The sequence below is a fragment of the Apis mellifera genome, linkage group LG14, assembly GCF_003254395.2.
Source record: "Apis mellifera strain DH4 linkage group LG14, Amel_HAv3.1, whole genome shotgun sequence".
In the NCBI taxonomy this organism is placed as follows: Eukaryota; Metazoa; Arthropoda; class Insecta; order Hymenoptera; family Apidae; genus Apis; species Apis mellifera.
In genome coordinates, this window is record NC_037651.1 from 7,166,975 (window position 1) to 7,186,298 (window position 19,324).

General features: G+C 36.3%; 2 protein-coding genes across 5 annotated transcripts in view; both read left to right on the forward strand.

Annotated features, from left to right (window-relative positions):
* LOC408455 (zinc finger protein rotund) overlaps positions 1 to 6,959 on the forward strand; it is a 195,188-nt gene extending 188,229 nt beyond the window's left edge. For all 3 annotated transcript variants that reach the window (XM_016916252.2, XM_006562988.3, XM_003250144.4), the window contains exon 6: positions 1,670 to 6,959. In XM_016916252.2, coding sequence (XP_016771741.2) covers positions 1,670 to 2,818 — 1,149 coding nt within the window. In that variant the 3' untranslated portion in view covers positions 2,819 to 6,959. The remainder of the gene's footprint in view (positions 1 to 1,669) is intronic.
* A 7,482-nt stretch (positions 6,960 to 14,441) lies between these two features.
* Positions 14,442 to 19,280, forward strand: LOC410493 (vacuolar protein sorting-associated protein 11 homolog). 2 transcript variants are annotated; one of them, XM_026444962.1, is made up of 16 exons: positions 14,442 to 14,617; positions 14,720 to 14,788; positions 14,888 to 15,061; positions 15,138 to 15,334; positions 15,406 to 15,664; positions 15,740 to 15,894; positions 15,967 to 16,200; positions 16,335 to 16,635; positions 16,716 to 16,904; positions 16,962 to 17,084; positions 17,178 to 17,305; positions 17,381 to 17,593; positions 17,662 to 17,834; positions 17,911 to 18,208; positions 18,279 to 18,589; positions 18,696 to 19,280. In XM_026444962.1, exons 1-16 carry the CDS (start codon positions 14,603 to 14,605, stop codon positions 19,115 to 19,117), a joined length of 3,261 nt encoding a protein of 1,086 aa, XP_026300747.1. In that variant the 5' UTR covers positions 14,442 to 14,602; the 3' UTR covers positions 19,118 to 19,280. The 2 variants fall into 2 exon arrangements, with proteins under 2 accessions (XP_026300747.1, XP_026300748.1); XM_026444963.1 differs by having other exon boundaries at positions 18,279 to 18,571.
* The last annotated feature ends 44 nt before the right edge of the window (positions 19,281 to 19,324 follow it).

The window sequence follows — 19,324 nt, forward strand, 5'->3', positions numbered from 1 at the left end:
TAAACGGGATTATTAAGCAAGAGCATCGACATGGACGGGATCGGTAGGATCCTCGGAAGGCCACGGATCGCGGCTATGATCCCGGGGCGTGGCGCAGACCAGATCCGAGAAAGGAATCCGTCGTTTTACGTAACAATCCGAGCGGATCCGCGATCCTCAGACTCAGGAAACTGACCCACCACCGCTTCATTTCTCCAGGATTTTCACGATTGTTCGTTCGATCATTTACCATCCTTCGATCCTTCGAACATATCGCGATTTCTTCCGATACGAATCTCTACTTTTCTTTCAGTCGAGCATCGTGATATCGAAATTGGCAGGTCAAAGTTTGAATTATCGTAGCGGGTGCCAGGTGTCGTCGAGCGCGATGAGTCACGGTGATGATCGTAGAATTAAAGGAGTAGAACATCGAAAAGACGGGGATCGGTCCATCCACGGGGCAAAAATTGCGCGATCGTGGCCGATTCGTGGAACGAGCGGAAGTCGCCGCGACTTTGTTTCCACGCGAGAAACGTCCGTTTCCTTCTCGGGGTATCAATTAGATCGGACAAATTAGAACACGATCCGAGTCAATATTGATATCGAACGGGAGGAGGAGGAGGAGCGGTAATGAGCGGCGTTGCTCTTTTCTCTTCCCCTTCCCTCTCCCTCTCCCTCTCTCCGTCTCGCGACGCGCAACAGAGAGAGAGAGAGAGAGAGAGAGGGGAATATAAAAAGAGGATAAAAGGAGGGGAAAAAGAAGGAAGAAAGAGAAGGTAGTAGGTATTTAAGGCTACCGACGGGCGAACTACTACTACTACCGTACAAAGAGGAGCCGAGACACGGAGGGCAGGTACAAAAAGGGGCGCGGGGCGGGGGGCGAAAGACGGACAGAGACGAAATAAAAAGACGTGGAAGGGGGGAATTAAGAGAGGGAGAGGAGAAGGGGAAAGAGAGAGAGAGAGAGAGAGAGAGAGATCTGTATGCGGTAGCTATAAAGCCAGTCAGTCAGGTATGCCTGGAGGCTAGGCCATGATAGACAAGGTCATCCTCTCCCCCCTTTACACGTATGCTCCGGCTACCGCCAGTCCTCGTTTACATTTATTTATTTATAAATATACCGCGGCTGTTGGCTAATGCGCAGAGAGAGAGAGAGAGAGAGAGAAGGAAGAAGGGGGAGGGAATAAACGATGGATAAACGGACGGACAACGATGTGGAACCCCCTTGACCCCCCGTCGTGGATCGCCTCTCTCTCGTTATTCGGTTAATCGCGGCGCAATAGACGCCGCGAAAAAAGGCTACCGCCGTTACCCGTTCTGTTCGATAACATCGTTACTCTTTCGCACGAGGCAAAGTTCCCAAGGTAGACTTTGCCTCCTCGTGTCCAGTGCGGTGGATTCCCATTCTTTTAATAATTCATTGTTAATCCAGAGACTAGAAATATACGGATGCCGATCGTAATCTAATGATTAAACGTTGTAAATATAACTTTATTTCATTGCATATACGTTCGTATCGCGAAAAAATTATCTCGATCGTGGCGTTTAGTATATTAGCGCTTACACTTGGAGCTTTGAGTACGGTTTTGTTTCTTTTCTTTTTCCTTTTTTTTTTTTCTTTCTTTCTTTCTTTCTTTCTTTTTTTAACGAATTAATTAACGAATCGGGTGGACGGATTGATTGTTCGCAGATCTTCGGTAGCAAGGCGGACCTGCAGCTCCACACGCAGATCCACATGCGCGAGGCGAAGCCGTACAAATGCACCCAGTGCTCGAAGGCGTTCGCGAACTCCTCGTACCTGTCCCAGCACACCAGGATCCACCTGGGCATCAAGCCGTACCGCTGCGAGATTTGCCAGCGGAAGTTCACCCAACTGAGCCACCTACAGCAGCACATCCGCACGCACACCGGTGACAAACCGTACAAGTGCCGGCATCCAGGCTGCACCAAGGCGTTCAGCCAGCTGAGCAACTTGCAGAGCCACTCCCGCTGTCACCAGACCGACAAGCCGTACAAGTGTAACTCTTGCTACAAGTGCTTCTCCGACGAGCCCAGCCTGCTCGAGCACATACCGAAGCACAAGGAGTCGAAGCACCTTAAGACGCACATCTGCCAGTACTGCGGCAAGAGTTACACCCAGGAGACGTATCTCGCGAAGCACATGCAGAAACACGCGGAGAGGACGGACAAGAGACCTCCTATAATCGGGACGGGGCTGAGGCCGTCGATCCACGCGATGGCGGCCCATCATCAGGACCACTACTGGCCGAAAGTGAGCCCGGACTCGGTAATCAGCGATCTTCACGACCGGTTGCCCCATCACCACACCGACTACCATCAGAACCAGAACCCGGAGATGCTGTTGCCCGGCCACGGCCACCGTGGCGAGTCGATCGAGAACGATTCGAGGCAACAGACGCCTCAACCGGGCGCCAATCACCACCCGAACAGCAGTTCGGCGTTCACGCCGATCTCCTCCATCTCGATAAACTCGATCTCCTCCATGCAACACCCGTTGAACCCTCTCAACCACCTGCACTACCCGGCCAGCCATCACCCGGCCTCGAGGCCCTACCTCTACGAGGCGTTCAACTCGACGCAGAAATCCTCCCCAGCGTCCTCATCGTCCGGGGTCACGTCCGGCACGACCACCAATCAGAACGCGACCTCGTTCCCCAATCAATTGATCAGCCTCCACCAGATCAGGAACTACGCGCATCAACCTAACCTCGGCAACCTAGGCAATTTAGGGAACCTAGGCAATCTGAGCAATCTCAGCAATCTGAGCGCGACGATGGAGAGCCACGCTCTCCTAGGCGGACTCAAGGAGAAGCAGTAACTCCGGCTGGTCTTGGAGATTAGGAACAAAGAAAAAAAAAGAAGAAGAAGAAGAAGAAAAGAAAAGAAAAGAAAAAAAAAGAAAAAAATCTATATCGCTATTTCTCCTCGATTTCTTTTTTTCTTTATCCGCGTACACTTGGTGTTCCATGTTCGTCCTGTCGTCCTGTCCTCCCCCCCTAATCTCAAGTTTTTCAAGAGAAAAACCTGCGCGTGGGGCCAGCCAACTCGAACGACGCGTCTCACCTACGGCGAGAAAATTTTTTTTTTTTTCCCCTCATCCGCCGATAGATCCGACGCGTCGATCGAATTCGCCGCTCCTAGTCGCCCCGTCTCTCTCTTCCCTCCACTTTTGTGAAAAAATCCCGTAGAAAATTCTGTGACCACTTTTTTTTTTTTTACGAGAGAAAAAGAAAAAGAACCTTGTTGTTGTTGTTGTTGTTGTACGACGCGTGCAAAATCGTTTTCCTGTCTTTCCTTTCTCCGAGCTCGGGTGACCGAGGGTGGCCAATCGCTCGAGGATGATCGTTAGGTTGAAATTTTTTTACTTAGTTTTAAGTAAAGAGGAGGATTTTTTACGCGCGTATTACGTATCCATACACATTCGTCAGTCGTACGTATATAAGAGGATTCCCAGGTTTTCCTATTTCGATAGGAAATTTTCTTTTACGTTTTAAACGATTATCTTTTTTTTTTTATCGATAACCAGTTAACCAATCTCTTACCAGTTAGTCAAAAAAAAAAAAAAAAAAGGAAAACCTTCTCTTTTCCGAAGAATTCTAAACAAATATAAGAATGATCGTGGGGGGGAAAAAATAAAAAGAAACAAAAAAAAAAAGAAATCCTATCGTTCCATCCGGTGAAGTATTATTAATCTTCTCGAAAAGCATTCGCGAGACGAATGCAAATCGGCGACTTTTAATCGCTCCATTGCGACCGTGCATCCATGCATGAAGAACGAATATTAGAAAGTAACCCTGTTCGGCGCGGTATCGATCACGGCTTCCCATCGATCCATCGTGAATCGGCAGGATCGATCGAGCCTCCCCAGTGTAAACCGGCCGTTTAGCCTGATTAACTTTCACGTTCGTGAAGTTAGATAGAAAGTAGCTTGGAAAAGATAATCGACGGGCGTGTTTCTCGATGTCCTCGGCGAATAGTCACCCGGACCAGGGTTCCATGCTGGCACAGAAATCCTGACGCATTTCCTAGTGAAAAACTATTTTCGAGGGACGTCCCACCCGAGTTCCAACCGAACACTTTTCCTCCTCCCTTCGAAATTCATCCATGAAAAGTCTCCTTGGGGTGCGAATATACTTATATATGTATATACACATATATATATATATATATATATATATATATATATATATATATATATATATATATATATATTTCAGAGAGTAAAACTCTCGAGAAAGTTGAGATTATTTTTCGCAAGTAAGAGAAAAGTACGTGGGGAGTGATTTTGTTCCAACGATAATTTTTATTCTCTTCCCTGAAAATTCCACTTCTCGCGAAAAATAATTCTCGCGAAAGCGACTCGCGCCCCAAGGATGCGTTAATAATAACTTTTCCTTTAAGCTAATTATTCCTCCTTTTATCTTTTTTCTTCTTATCTTTTTTCCACTTCTTTTTTCTTTCTTTCCGGTATTACTACTTGATGACTCGGTGGTCCCATCGACGATCGTGCAAATCGTACAAATTGATAAAATTGTTTAACTCGATTGGCGCGTATCCGTCTCTCTGCCGCGTACGTTTTACAATTTTCGTTTACGATTTCTTTTTTTTTTTTTTTTTTTTTTTCCTTCTGGCCATGTGTTAAAGATCCGTGGAATTTCGATTTAATTTTCACGGATTTCGTTATCACGTACGATTCGTAGTGGTATTTTTGGTCTTTTATCACTTTGGGGCAGGCGACTTTGTTGGTTAGCCTCGTTACACGTACGTGATGCGTGTGTAAAATATCTCCGTGATACCACTGCTTTTGACCCTTTTCCACTCTATCCCGTATATACGGTAGAACGCATTGGCTTGCGTTATTGGCTTAAATTACAAAGCTGTCGTATATATATATATAACTTTATTATCTTTATTGAAATATTATTTCGAAAAGTTCTCGTTCCAAAATTCCAAACGAGGAGTCGCGATCATAAACTACAAGAATACACGCAAACCAATGAATTAACGAGCTCTCGAGGGCGACAATGTTTCTGTACGTTAAAGAAAGAAATTGATTTAAATTATAAGGTCGTAAAGTTCCAAAGTTCCATTGATTGGCGAGGAGAGAAGAAACGAAAGAGAGGTGGGTGGGGGAAATCTGTATAACCGACGAGAATCGATGGGACCGCCGACAATTCTGTTCTTTTCGCTTTTCTGCCTCCCAGGAGCATCGTACGTAAGAGGGAATAGCAAAGCCAGGAGAAATCGTGTCGTGGAGTAGAGCTATTTTCCAAGGGGTGGCTCACCCCCCTGAAACCGGTGCAAGGGGGTGGGCATACCTTTCTGGGTCGAGTGGACGTTTCGCTCGCAACGGGATAATTAACGAAGCGAATGTGTGTATGTGTGTCTGAGAAAGCCGGAAACTCTGCTGTGTGGTGTATGTGTGTGTGTGTGTGTACGTGTCTATGTGCGCGTGTCTGTGTGTATGTATGTATGTATGTACGTACGTATGTGTGAGGGGTAAAAAAAAAGAAAAAAGAGGGAGAGAAGAAAATGGGAGTCTAAGCATCACACGCACTTTTTAAAAAAATAAATAAATAAATAAATAAATAAAATAGGAGTTACACGCGTACACACATGAGGGCACAAATCGTGTGAATACCTTTGAGGGCGAAAGGAGTGTATCCGAGAGAGAGAGAGAGAGAGAGAGAGGGTGCAAGAGAGAGAAAGAGAGAGAGAGAGAGAGAGACTTAGAATAGAATTGACGACAGTGCCACGAAATAATTAAATGCGAAAGTAACGGAGATAATAGAGAATATAAGAAAAAGAAGAGAAAGGGAACGAGGAGTAGTGTGTGAGAGAGGAAGAGAGAAAGAGAGAGAGGAAAGATTGAAAAACGCGAGCAACTACACAGGCGCACAGAGAAAGAAAGAAATAACGAGAGAGAGAGAAAGAGAGAAAGAGAAAGAGAGAACGATACGGAGAACCTCCTTGTATATAGTTATTATATAAATATATAAATATATATATATATATATATATAAATAAATGAATAAATAAATATTATATATTATTATTATTAATTGATTAATTAATTAATTGATCGATATTCGGTAGGTGCGTAAGGGGAAAAAAAAAGAGAGGAAGAGGATATAGACTCTACTGAAGATATTCTAAGTACCTTGTCTAACGAGAAAACAGCGAAAAAGAGAACGAGAGAGAGAGAGAGAGAGAGAGTGCGTGTGTGTGTATGCGTATGCGTGTGTGTTGTGCGAGGGAAGATCGCGTGTGAGACAAAAAAAAGAAAGAGAGAGAGAGAGAGAATGGAAAAAAGAGAAGAGAGAGAAACGAATGGAGAAAAGGGAGGGAAAAGAAGTAAGCAATCGTTGCCCAAAGTTATTTACGATAATTTTTCTTTCTCTTAAGAGCGCGTTTCCGTTCCGTACGTATTCGCGGTTACGACCAACCTCGACGATCGGTCTTCCTTCGTTTTTTTTCTTGTTTCTTCGCCCAGTTTTTTTTTCTTTTTTCTTCTTCTTTTCCTTTCATTTCGACAATGTCTTATACAATGATATAAAAAATAAAGCGCGATCGTCGAGGTCGATCGAACGAGCTATTTAGAAAAAAAATTCGAGGCGTGAGAAAATTCGCTGGCGTAGCGAAGGGGAAAAAAAAGGGGGAAAAAAAAAAAAAAGAAAAGAAAAGAGAGAAGAAAAACACTGCGTACTATAGATAATTTCTTGTTACGGCGCCGCCAGTGTTTCGTTTCGTGACTCTTCCTCTTAATCGGTCTTGATCGATCGATCGATCCGCGAGGTACCGCCGAGAAGATTTTTTTTCTTTTTTATTTTTTACCATATTTTCAAAGAATCTAACAGAACCTACTATTTTTTTAATTTCTCCTAATTTTTCGTTTAAACGTGAACTTAAACTCGAGAGTTCCGCTCGTTCCTCCTTCCGACGAAAAAAAAAAAAAAAACGAACGAAAGAAGAATTATTCTTGCTCATCTCCGTCCGTCCTCCAGTTCGATGGACGAAAAAAAAAAAAAAAGAAAAAAATACAAAATTTCCATCCCCCCTTCTCCTCATCTCCTCTCCTCCCTCCTCTCGAAGAAGAGAGGCGAGGAAACGAACACGAAACGCGACACGATCGGCGCCCCACCTCTATGCTCAAGTTGTTTAAAAACTAATTAGTTTGTTAACTAAGAGAACGAGCGAGTGACCAAGAGCGATCGATACGATGTACGAAAGTATTCATATGAGGGAGTGCGTGAAGAGGAGGAAACGAGAAACGAAAGAGTTCTTTTTAGTTTAATAATTTCGCGTGGAAAGGACACACAAGCCCGATCGCGGTTTCAGGCACCTTCTCGTCTCGTCTCGTCTTAGCCGACTCGTTCCGTTTTCCCCGTCCTCTCCTCGGGATCTCGAGAAGTGACCTCGTGGAGAGTGTGGCTAGCTAGCGTGAGATCGTTAGATCGATCGAGGATGCGATCGTACAAATGCGTAGAGAAATGGAATCACGTTGGAAATCGGGACGGCGGGGGAAACGTCGCGTCGCGGGGTTGAACGAAGCGCACGAAGAAAATCACGAATGGAAAGGGAAGAAGGAGGAGGAGACACGGTGTGTTTCGGGCAATAATAAATATCGGAGGAAGAAAAGAAAACGAAGGCGATCGTTTTTTTTCTTTTTTCGTTGATATAATAAAATTGAACACACGGGGTGGGGGGAGGGGAGTGGGGGTGGGTGGGGACACGGGGCGAGAGTGGTGGAATTTGTTTTTTTTTTTTTCACGGGGGTGTGTGAGCGGTTGTAAAACGAGTGTCGTTGTCAGGTCCCCCCGCGCTTTAATTGTGATCTTATTTTTTTTTTTTTCTGTCTATCCTTTAGTTTCCATTTGATGATTATTTTATTATTATTTTATTAATATTATTATTATTATTATTATTATTATTATTATTATTAATATTATTATTATTATTATTATTATAATAATTATGATTTCGTTTAATAAACTGTCACGTTAAAAGAACAAATCGCGCTCTAACTTGTGGAAGGATGAGAAACGCGTTGAAGGATGAGGGACGCGTTTTTCTCTCTTCCGTCACCGTTATCATCTCAGTTCCATCCACCATGCGAGTGAAAACATGCCAACCCCCTTCGATTCGAGAACCCTCTCTCCTTTCTCCTCTCTCCTCGCGTCGAACGATGCAAATCGTGAAGGAATTCCTGTATCCTTGTAACTTTACCTTTTTTTTTTTTTTTTTTTTGTGTGTTATATATTTCTTTACAGAACAAAGGTTCTTCCGTTTATTTCAATACACATACATACACACATACACATACACATATATGTTTCTCTGAATATAAAGTGACAGCGATTGTAATTTGATTTTAGAGATTAAAGTAGTAGGGGAAGTGATTTTTTTTTTTTTTTTGTTACAGAAGAACCTTCGTACAAAATCTTTTTCTCCTTCGTCTTCCACGATAGATTTTTTCCAATTTGTTTTTTCTTTATTACTATTACTATTATTATTATTATTATTATTATTATTATTACTATTATTATTATTACTATTACTACTACTACTATTATTATTATTATTATTATTATTATTATTATTATTATTATTTTCATCGTATACTTACCACGTTTACTTTCTTTTATATTATTTTTTTCTTTTTCTTTTTTTTTTTTTTTTTTTTTTTTTATCCCACAAAATTCGCAGTAAGATGCCGTCCATTATGCTTTCGGAAACTAACGAAGACTACCAAGGGATGCGGAGGATCGATCGTTTACGAGCAAGCAACTTCCTCACCTCGTTGGCTTCGAGTCAATGGCGAAAGGAATTCCGTTTTTGCGTCATCGTGTGTTGCACCGCGCGGATTTTTCTATCGCGAATCACGTGAAACATTCCAATGGTTAACAATGAAATTTATTATAGATGATTACGAAAAACGCCAATTCTCGATCGTTCTTTCACACTCCTCCAACAGGAAGAATTATTTTCAGAAAAACGTAGTTAATATTTCGCCAAAATAAATATTTTGCCAGATTTTAATCGACAATTGTTATTAGATCCTCGACAAGTTTGACGAATAAGAGTTTCGAATTCGGATTACGATGATATTGGATTCTGCATCGTTGTTGTACCATTTTGAAAATTTTAACAAATGGAATCGTGTTTTTAATATCGTAGAATTATCTTTTTCTATCGAAGAACGATCGAGAATTAGCAACGAATACGATATCTTTTTCGCTTATAGAACCATCGATCCTTTCGATCCCCGAATAATTAGTTCCTTCAAAAAAAAAAAAAGAAAAGAAAAAAAAAGAAATTCATTAATTTTCCGGCAATGTTGCAAAAAAGAAAAAAAAAATTCGATCGAGACAAAATATATATGTATATGTATATATATATACGCGAATCGGTTCAATCGAAAAGAACGGATAAAGAGGAACGCTTGCGGTCTTTCGACCAAATAAACAAATTATCGTTGATTGATCGATGGTAAAAAAAAAAAAAGAAAAGAGAAGAAAGAAAATTGCAAGCATTCATAATTTCCTTTTCTATCTCTATCGCTATAGAGGTTCGTATTGATCGAAATATATTTATGATTCCACTTATGGGTCCCTTTAACCCTGAAACGTAAATTCAATTCGATCTTTCGATCGTTCTCGCCGTTCGACGTGCACGCGAAAAATTTCGTGAGTGAAAAAAAAAAAAATTTCTAGAGTGATATATATAACAACGGATATAATATTTAATCTTCTCTCGATTGTGATAATAATTTTTTGACTGATAAAACGAGAATCGGAAAGACTGCCTATTTGTTTTTTACCTTTTATTGAATTGTTAGGGATTTGTAGTAGAGACTGAGAACTTTCTGCGTGATGTTTCTTGATCGATTGTTGAGCAAGGGCAAGGGGGTGTTGAGAGAAATGGGAGGGAGGGGAGGTGCGGTGAGCGATGAAGAGTTGCGAAGCGACAAAAAGTGGAAAAACTCTCTCTTGTATTTGTATATTCGGCTCGTCCGATCGATTCGTTATTTTATTAAACTCGTTACGTAAACGATTTTACCAGAAACGAGGTATAAACGTGATCGTGATCGTTTCTCACGATATTGATATTTCACATCGAAATTTCTTCAGGGTTAAAGCGACTGATGAAAAAAAAAAAAAAGAAAAGAAAATAAAAAAAAAAAGAAGTCGAAGTTGAAACGATTCTCTATTATTACTCGTTGTAATAATCGTCAATTTTCGCGCTTTAGGAAAAAAAGGAAAGGGTTGCGAGTGTGCGAAGGCAACACACACACGCGCGTGTGTTTGCGCGCGAGAATGAGTAATAAAATAAACGAAGGTGTGTGAATGAGGATGTGAAAGAGAAAACGAGAGAGGAAAAAAGGAACGAGGAGAGAGAAAGAGAGAGAGAGAGAGAGTGTGCGTGTGTGCGCGAAGAAAGAATGAGAAGAAAGATCGAGAGACTCTCACGTATATAGGCAATGTAAGAAAAAAAACGATATATTGATTATATTGCGTGGTACGAACAGAACTGTGATATTTTATTGTATAAATTTACGGAGAACAAAGAGGATAGAGAGAGAGAGAGAGAGAGAGAGAGAGAGAGAGAGTGAGAGAAGAGAGAAGAAGAAAATGAAGAGAATGAAATGAAGAAACACAAATCTCTAAACGGATATACTTATATTATACGGTAGTAGAGACGCGCGCGGGATATTACTGTATTTTACAAAGAAGTGCATCCTTAAGCCATTTGAAAAAAGAATAAATAAATAAATAAATAAATAAATAAGAAGAAAAGAAAGAAAAAAAGAAACAGAAAAAAAATGAAAAAAAATGAAGAGAGAGAGAGAGAGAGAGAGAGAGAGAGAGAGAGAGAGAAACGCGACCGTACGCAATCGCGTGCCTAGCGCGCCAAGCCGGGTATCCCTTTTCGAAGATTTGAGTCGCTTCCGCGTTTCTTCTTACTTTGCGGAACGCGGAAGTTTCACGAGGGTGTAAAAAAAAAAAAAAAAGAAAAAAAAAAGAAAGGAACACACCACACACACACGCGCGTAAAAAAAGAGCTTTTTTTAATAATTAAACTCGTTGGAAGCTTCTTAATAATAATAATAATAATAATAATAATAGTAATAAAGAGTCACCCTCCTGTCCGGTCCATTCCTCAGCTTTAAAAGGAATACCCAGCGATTTTCGGGGCACGTCGCGAAAGCCCCAAAGCGTCTAATCGTTTCCTGTTTGTAAAGTATATATATATAGATATATAATATAGATATATTATATATGAATTAAATGTTTGATAAGAGGGAAGAGAGTGTGAGAGAGAGTGAGAGGGAGAGGAAAGAAAGTGAGAGAAGCGGAAGAGCGACACGATCAAGATCCGATTTCAAGACCGTATTCGAGAGAGAGAGATTTTAAGAAAAAAGAAAAAAAACACACGCGCGCGCGCGTGTGAAAACAAAAAAAAAATAATAATAACGATAATAAAAAAGAAAAAAAAAGGTAAAAAAAAAAAAGAAAGGGAAAAGAAGAAGCTAACACGGTCGTACACGAGATCACATCTACACGAATACACATTGTTTAATAGAGTTTATAATAGAGAGTAAGTGGAAAAAAAGAAACACAGAAATTGAAGAAATTACATCTCTGTAAAGTTTCGACGGAAGATCACGTTTTTTCGCGTTACTGATCGTCCCTCGCCCGTGTCCCAAGAATAAAATGAAAAGAAAGAACGTCGAAGAATATACCATGTTTCCTAATCCCTTGCCGATCGAGAAATAGATGAGAGACAGAGAGATGATCGAGAGAAATAGAGAGAGAAAGTGAGAGAGAGAGAGAGAGAGAGGGGAAAAGAAAAGAAATGAATGAATTTCGAAGGTAAAGAGAAATTGACTGGTTCGGTTTTTAATATTGCTGTAAGATATTCGCAAAAGGGTGGTTCCTTTTTATATTCGGTTTAATATTGGATAGACGAGACGTTCATATTGCCGATGTTAAATATTTTTCAATAATACTTCGAAAGATTGCACGGATGTAATGTCTTTTACTTAAAAATATGGTGCTTTTATGAAGAACTTACTGTTGAAACGAATTAAGGATGAAAAGGGAGCAATCTTCGGCGACAAAATAAGATGAAAATAAGAGGGAAAGAATTCACGGTGGTAGGAGTAAACGATAAATTTTTCTATTAATTTAAATAATAAAAAATTTGCAATATTCTACAGCAATATTCTTTGAGAGGGAAACGAAATATCTGAACGGAGAAAAGAGATTGGAATCGTTAACAATTAGATATTACTATAAATTACAGTAGAGAAGGAAGGGAAGTAACAACGTAAACTGCGACCAGTGAATTCTAAGAGACAAAAAAATGGTGGAAATATGTCGAAAAGATTTGAGAAATATTGACGAATTCTATATTGATGATTTCAGGAAATGAATGGTAAATTCATGTCATGAATATTTTAATAAAAAAAACAAAAAAAAAAAAAGATAAAAATTCACGTAAATTTTATTCCATTCGTCTGGAAAATGGATCTTAAAATCCGCCACGTTGAATGTAACAATTTTTCCTTAATAAAATATGTTGGTTAAAAACTAGTGGTGGTCCATAATCCCAAGAAAAGAACGTAATAAAATGAGAAACCACGACGGAAAATTTATATGACGATAAACCCACTGTCCTTAAATCTAAATCCTTACATAATCCTTCAAAGTAGCTTTGACACGCATTATTCTCAATCAAGGAATAAATTTAAAAAAAAAAAAAAAAAGAAAAAACTATCTTTCCATTATAAACTCATCAAAACCGTTTACGGAACGTTATTCACGAAACGTTTCACGACAAATTCAAAATCTGAGAGAATGAAATGAGAAAAAAAAAAAGGAAAAAAAAAAAAAATCCACGTCTTTCGAATTCACGGTATCGCAGTCTACTACATTAACAATTTCATCTCCTTAATGACATCATACGCAAGAACTTATCGTTCCGCAGAGACCGTGAAATCCGCGATAATTTTCTGACCCGTGAAACGATGCGAAAAATCAGAAACCATCGAGTTTTTCCAAGATAAATAGATCGTAAACGAGATGAACAGCGAAACTCGTTTTTATTAATTAATAAACCGTGTACGCATGAACGTGATACAACGAAGCGACGATCATCGTTCCACGCGTGTTTCGATTATTATATAATAAAAAAGAAAGATAATGGAACGTTGCTCGTCCTGAATAAGAAACGATCGCAGACTGAATGAAGGAGGAACCGTGCGTTTTTCATTTTCTTTCTAGCGCGAGCACGACAACGGTACAAAAAAGAATTAAAAAGAAAAAAAGGAAAAAAGAAAGAAATAGAGGAATGAGAAGAAGTGAAGAAGTAAGAACTAAGAAGAGACGGAGATGCTCGTGTCCTCGTGGAAATTCGTACAAGGATTCTTTTCGATGATCCGAACGATTTCCGTAATAATCTTTGTAAAAATTGATGAACGAAACGATTTTCTGAGAAACGATTTTTTTTGTACGAATTTCGTACGAATGAAGTCTCATTGGTTGCTGCAGTGAATCTCTTATTCGAGGACGAAGAATGACGATCTGCGATAAAAATTAATAAAATTCTTAAAATGGGATGTGGAACGGCAGATGCGTCTTTCTTGGTCCTTCGATTGGTTGGAAGTAAAATATCACAAAAAATGGAAAATGGTGTTGTATTCATAATCGAATTTTCAAAACTTTTCGTGACCATTTTTTCTTGATTCCCCCTGTCTCACGCAGGCAAACCTTGTAAAACTAATCCCCGATCCCGCTCCCCATCATCGACACTAATTGTTCGTCCTTTTTAACAAATATAACAAAACTTACGTCTTACTAATCGAGATTAGCGATGCGGAAAGCCCCAGTAGTTAATTCGAATTTTTGAAAGCAAGTAAAATTAGAAAGTTAAAATACTTGAAAAGGTCGAAAAACCTGCTGCGGCATTCTGTATTTGCAAAGTGTTTCATAATTCCTCACCAAATGACTTTTGCTTCAAAATATCTTTAAATATATGTATTTTTATCTCAATTTTACAAGAGAGAATGATAATTTTAATGCCAAGATAATAAAGAAAGGTAATTTCTTCAGAAATCTTTATTTTCTTTTTATTTTGTTGTTAATGATAAATGATAATTTATTCTATTTAATTTATTTTATTCTAAATTATAGAATTAATAAATATAGTAATAAATAATAATAGCAAATAATAATGAAAATAATTAATAAAGAAAAAATTTTAAATCGCGTTATAAAAATTGAAATTTAGTACTAAAAGTTTGTATAGGTGGCGTATGATTCTGAATTACATGAGAACGACATCTCTGAGAAATTACGACAATCGATGTATAACTACTACTCAATCGATATAGTAGAAGGTACATGGAGTTTATATTGCGCGTGCGTATAAAATATGTCATAATCAGCTGATTAAATCAGATGAAAAGATGGCTGGCATGCAGCTGACTCCTTTCGGTGTCAGATAACTGTCAAAAGAAATAGCTTCTATCTATAGCTTTTCGTTTACTATATCAATAAAATTTTGCTTCAAATGTGTAAATAGATAATTGTAGTACAACATGGCATTTCTAGAGGTTCATTTAATAATCTATTGAGATATTTTGTATATTTTTTTTTGTGATTTATACTTAACCTCACTCTCTGTAGTTCAAGACAAAAAATCAATTATTTTTCAGTGGAGACGCTTCAATTTCTTCGATCTTAAAAAAGAAGTTGACGGTGGAAAAGTAGCTACGGCACTTGGTGTGAGTTATTTTCAATTTAAATGCAATTTTTTCTGACATTCTTTTCGAACATAGGTTAAGATATCGTGCTCGATGTATATCATATATTTTGTTAATCAGGATGCTCAAGTAACAGCAGCTACGAGCGGTAATGGAACTTTAGTGTTCGGAGATAATACAGGCAATGTGCATTTAGTAAATAGGACTTACGATGTTATCACATTTCGCGCTTATGATCTTACATTAACATTAGCTCAACAAGTTCAACATTCCACTTTTCTATTCACCATTGGTGTTAGTATTATTTCATTACTGTTACAGATTTATTACAAAGATATTTTATAAGATATTGAAAAGTTTATTTATTTAGGAAGATGAACCAGGTTGTAATCCTACTATAAAGGTATGGAATTTAGCTAAACCAGATAAACAAGGCAATCCAACATGTGTCCGTATAAGTAGAGCTATACCAAGTTACAGAGGAGTTCCTGCAACTGCTCTGTGTGTGCATACTAGTCTTACATTAATGGCTGTTGGTTTTGGAGATGGGTCTATTATGCTTTATAGGTAAATTTATATAAATATCAATTTTCTTTTAATTTTCTAACAATTTTTAATACATAGTTTTTGATTCTTAGGGGTGATTTAACTAGAGAAAGAAGAAACAAGATAAAAGTTTTAAAAGTTACCAATGTTTCCATTACTGGTTTAGCAATAAGATCTAGTGGCAAACAAAATCATTTATTTGTTGCCACAACAAATAGTGTTTTTTTATATAATATTACTGTTAAGGATAAAGAATTTAAATCCCCCTTAGACACTATGGGTTGCGCTAGAAAATGTAGTGTTCTTGCAGAATCCATGCAAGATAGTCATTTCATGATTGGTCGTAATGATGTAATAATATTAAAAAAATTTCATTATAGAACATATAAAAAATATTCTCTTATTAATAATTTTATTTTATATTAGGCAATTTATTGTTACACACCAGATGGTAGAGGTCCTTGTTATGCAGTAGAAGGTCAAAAAATTATGTTAGAATGGTTCAGAAGTTATCTAGTTATTATAGCAAAAGAAGCTGCTAATGTTCCAAGAACAACAACTACTATTTCTGCGAAACCAAGGCAAGAATATTTCATATGTTTATAATTTTTATAAATAAGAATTAATTCTTAAACTATTATATCTATTTATAGTACTATAGAGCCAATACCTCCAGGTGTAGATAAACATATGATCACAGTTCTCGATATACAAAATAAATTTATTGTATTTTCGGCATCAATGTTGTCTGTACAAGCTGTTCTATCAGAATGGGGTGGATTTTTTATACTTAGTGGTGACAATAAACTTTATAATTTGGATGAAAAAGATTTGCAATCGAAATTAGCATTACTTTTCAAAAAAAATTTATATGATGTATCTATAAGGTAGGCAATGAAATATTTAATTAAATTTATAAAAAATATTTTTTAATTAAAATTATAAAAAATATTTTTTAATTAAAATTATAAAAAATTATAAAAAACATTTTGATAATAATTTAATATTACATTATTTTTAGAATAGCTAAAAATCAACAATATGATGCTGAAGGACTTGTTGATATATTTCGACAATATGGCGATCATTTATATTCAAAAGGAGATCATAATGGAGCAATAGAACAATATATTAAAACTATTGGAAAATTAGAACCATCGTACGTAATTAGAAAATTTTTAGATTCTCAACATATAGATAATCTAACAACTTACTTACAAGCTTTACATAAAAATGGACAAGCAACAGAAGATCATACAACTTTACTATTAAATTGTTATACAAAACTTAATCATACAGATAAATTAAAAGAATTTATTATGGTAAATAATTATTGATTTGAATATAATATTAATTTTGAAACGATTATTTTATCTTATATTGTATTATTCTATAATTCTAGACAAAAGATAGGGAAGTTGATTTTGATGTTGAAATTGCAATAAAAGTTTGTCGTCAAGCATCACCGGAAGATGCCTTATTACTTGCACAAAAACATGGTCGTCATGAATGTTATCTTCGTATTCAAATAGAAGATAAACAGGAATATAAAAAGGCATTAGAATATATTGCAACTTTAGAATTTGAAGAGGTATATTCACAATATAAAAAATTTAATTCATTTTATTAATTTTAATCAATTTTTTAGGCAGAATCTAACATGAAAAAATATGGTAATATTCTCATAGAAAATGTACCAGATGAATCGACTCAATTTTTAAAAGCTTTATGCACTAATTATAGACCTTCCAATAAACCACTTGTAGATCAGGTAAAATTAAATGATCAAGAAAATAGCTTAATAATATAGATTAATAATATAAATATAATAAAAACACTATTTCTAATAATTTATTTGATTTAGGAAACGTTATATGGTAACATATGCCAAGATGTTGATAAAGCTAATCCAGAAGATTTTATTCATTTGTTTTTAAATAATTCAGAACGTCTTGTAGAATTCTTAGAACATTTAGTGAAAACTCATAGCAAGTTAGTATATTAATTCAGATATTAAAAAAGAAAATTCAGTTTGTATTTTAAATTAGATGTTTTTTTAATACTTAGATGGAGTACTTTAGTATATAATACATTAGTAGAGCATTATCTTCATGTATGGTCGGCTTTAAATGATGATGTGACGAAAGTACAATATGAACAAAAAATTGTTCGACTTTTACAAAATTCGGAAGCTTGTTATGATAAAGATCAAATATTAATCTTATGCTATCAACATAATTTCAAACGCGGTTTACTTTTTCTTTACGAAGAAAATAAATTGTAAGTTGAAATAATTTATATAATCTGTTACAATTCGAAATTTTATTTTATATTATATTATATTATAGATATCAGGAAATATTACGATTTCATTTACGTGAAGGAGATAATGAGCAAATCTTAGCTACGTGTAAACGATTTGGACATCAAGATCCAAATTTATGGGTTCAAGCTTTGTGGAGTGTTGCAAGAAGTAAAGAAGCACCAGCTAAGCTTCTTGCAGATATATTAGCATACATAGGTATATGTAAAATTCAATTTAATTGTTTTAATTGTGTATAATATATTATAATATTTTAAAAAAAAATTATATACAGCTCAGGAAAGATTATTATCACCATTGATGGTTATTGATGCAATTTCTACTTCACTTTCCTGTACCTTGGGAGATATAAGAACTTATTTAAATAGCGTATTATTAACAGAACATAAACAAACTCAAGCAGATATGGAATTGACTGAAAAATATCGAGCAGATACTCAAAAAATTCGAGAACAAATAGAATCAATTAAAAGTAATACTATAATCTTTCAAGGATCGCGTTGTAGTGCTTGTCATCATCAATTAGAACTTCCCTCGGTACATTTTATGTGTCAGCATTCATATCATCAACAGTAAGTATAGAGTATCAAATATAATAATATTTGAGCATTCTAATATATCTTTATTTTATTTTCATTATAGTTGTTTTCAAAGCTTTTCGGAAAATGAAAATGAATGTCCAGCTTGTTTACCAAATAATAAAAAATTGTTGGATATTATAAAAGCGCAAGAACAATCAAAAGATCTTCACGAAACATTTCATAGTCTATTAGATCGAGCAGAAGATCCATTTTCATTAGTTGCTGACTATTTCGGTCGCGGAGTCTTTAAAAAATTAATGGTGATCACGGATAATGATAAATCATTATCCACATTTGAGGAATCAAAATTGAATTATGGACCAGGTGCAGAAGCTAGAATCAGATTAACAGAAGGTAAAACTACAACGTTAGGTAAATAAAATTTTACTAAACTAAAAAATTTTATTATTTGATATTATTTTATATTTATAAAATATAATATTTTTAATATAAATTAAATATTATTTTATTATTTTAGGAAAAACTGAAACTCGTCGTCCTTATGATAATTTTTCTACAATAACGGATGATCGATTGCGATCATTTCCAAAATCAGATCTTTATTCTTCGTCCTTAGAAGCAAATATCTCTGGTACGGCCAGTGACATATCTACACCACGAGGAAATTCAAGAAAAGCTTCTCCAATACCTATACGAGAAGCTCGCATTCTAAATAGTACAACACCAAAATCATCACCAATTCAAAAATCTTATATACCACCGAAAACACCAATTGTACCATCTAATCCATTTGGAACAGATGATTATGATGAATCAAAAAATCCATTTTCCGAAGATAAAGATGATGACACTAATCCTTTTAAAGATAACGACGATACAAATCCATTTAATGATGATGACGATGATTATAACAAGAACTTAAATCCTTTTGGTAGATAAATTGCATTTATTATATTCATCTGTTTTAATCATTAAATTTATGAATCATTAAATAAGAAAATCATGAAAAAAGATATTATAAATGTTACTGTCACGTATGAAAGTGTAAATTCATATTAGTTTTTATCAATATAATTAAGACAGTATAATTCTTGTTAAAGGACACAATTTAAATGTATCATGAATTTTTTTATTACTTTTCCATTT

What these genes read in the sequence shown, in the direction of transcription:
- LOC410493 (XM_026444962.1), top strand. An exon ending in AATTAAAAGAATTTATTATG is followed by an intron (nt 16,636 to 16,715) that starts GTAAATAATTAT and finishes CTATAATTCTAG; the next exon opens with ACAAAAGATAGGGAAGTTGA. An exon ending in AGATATATTAGCATACATAG is followed by an intron (nt 17,835 to 17,910) that starts GTATATGTAAAA and finishes AATTATATACAG; the next exon opens with CTCAGGAAAGATTATTATCA.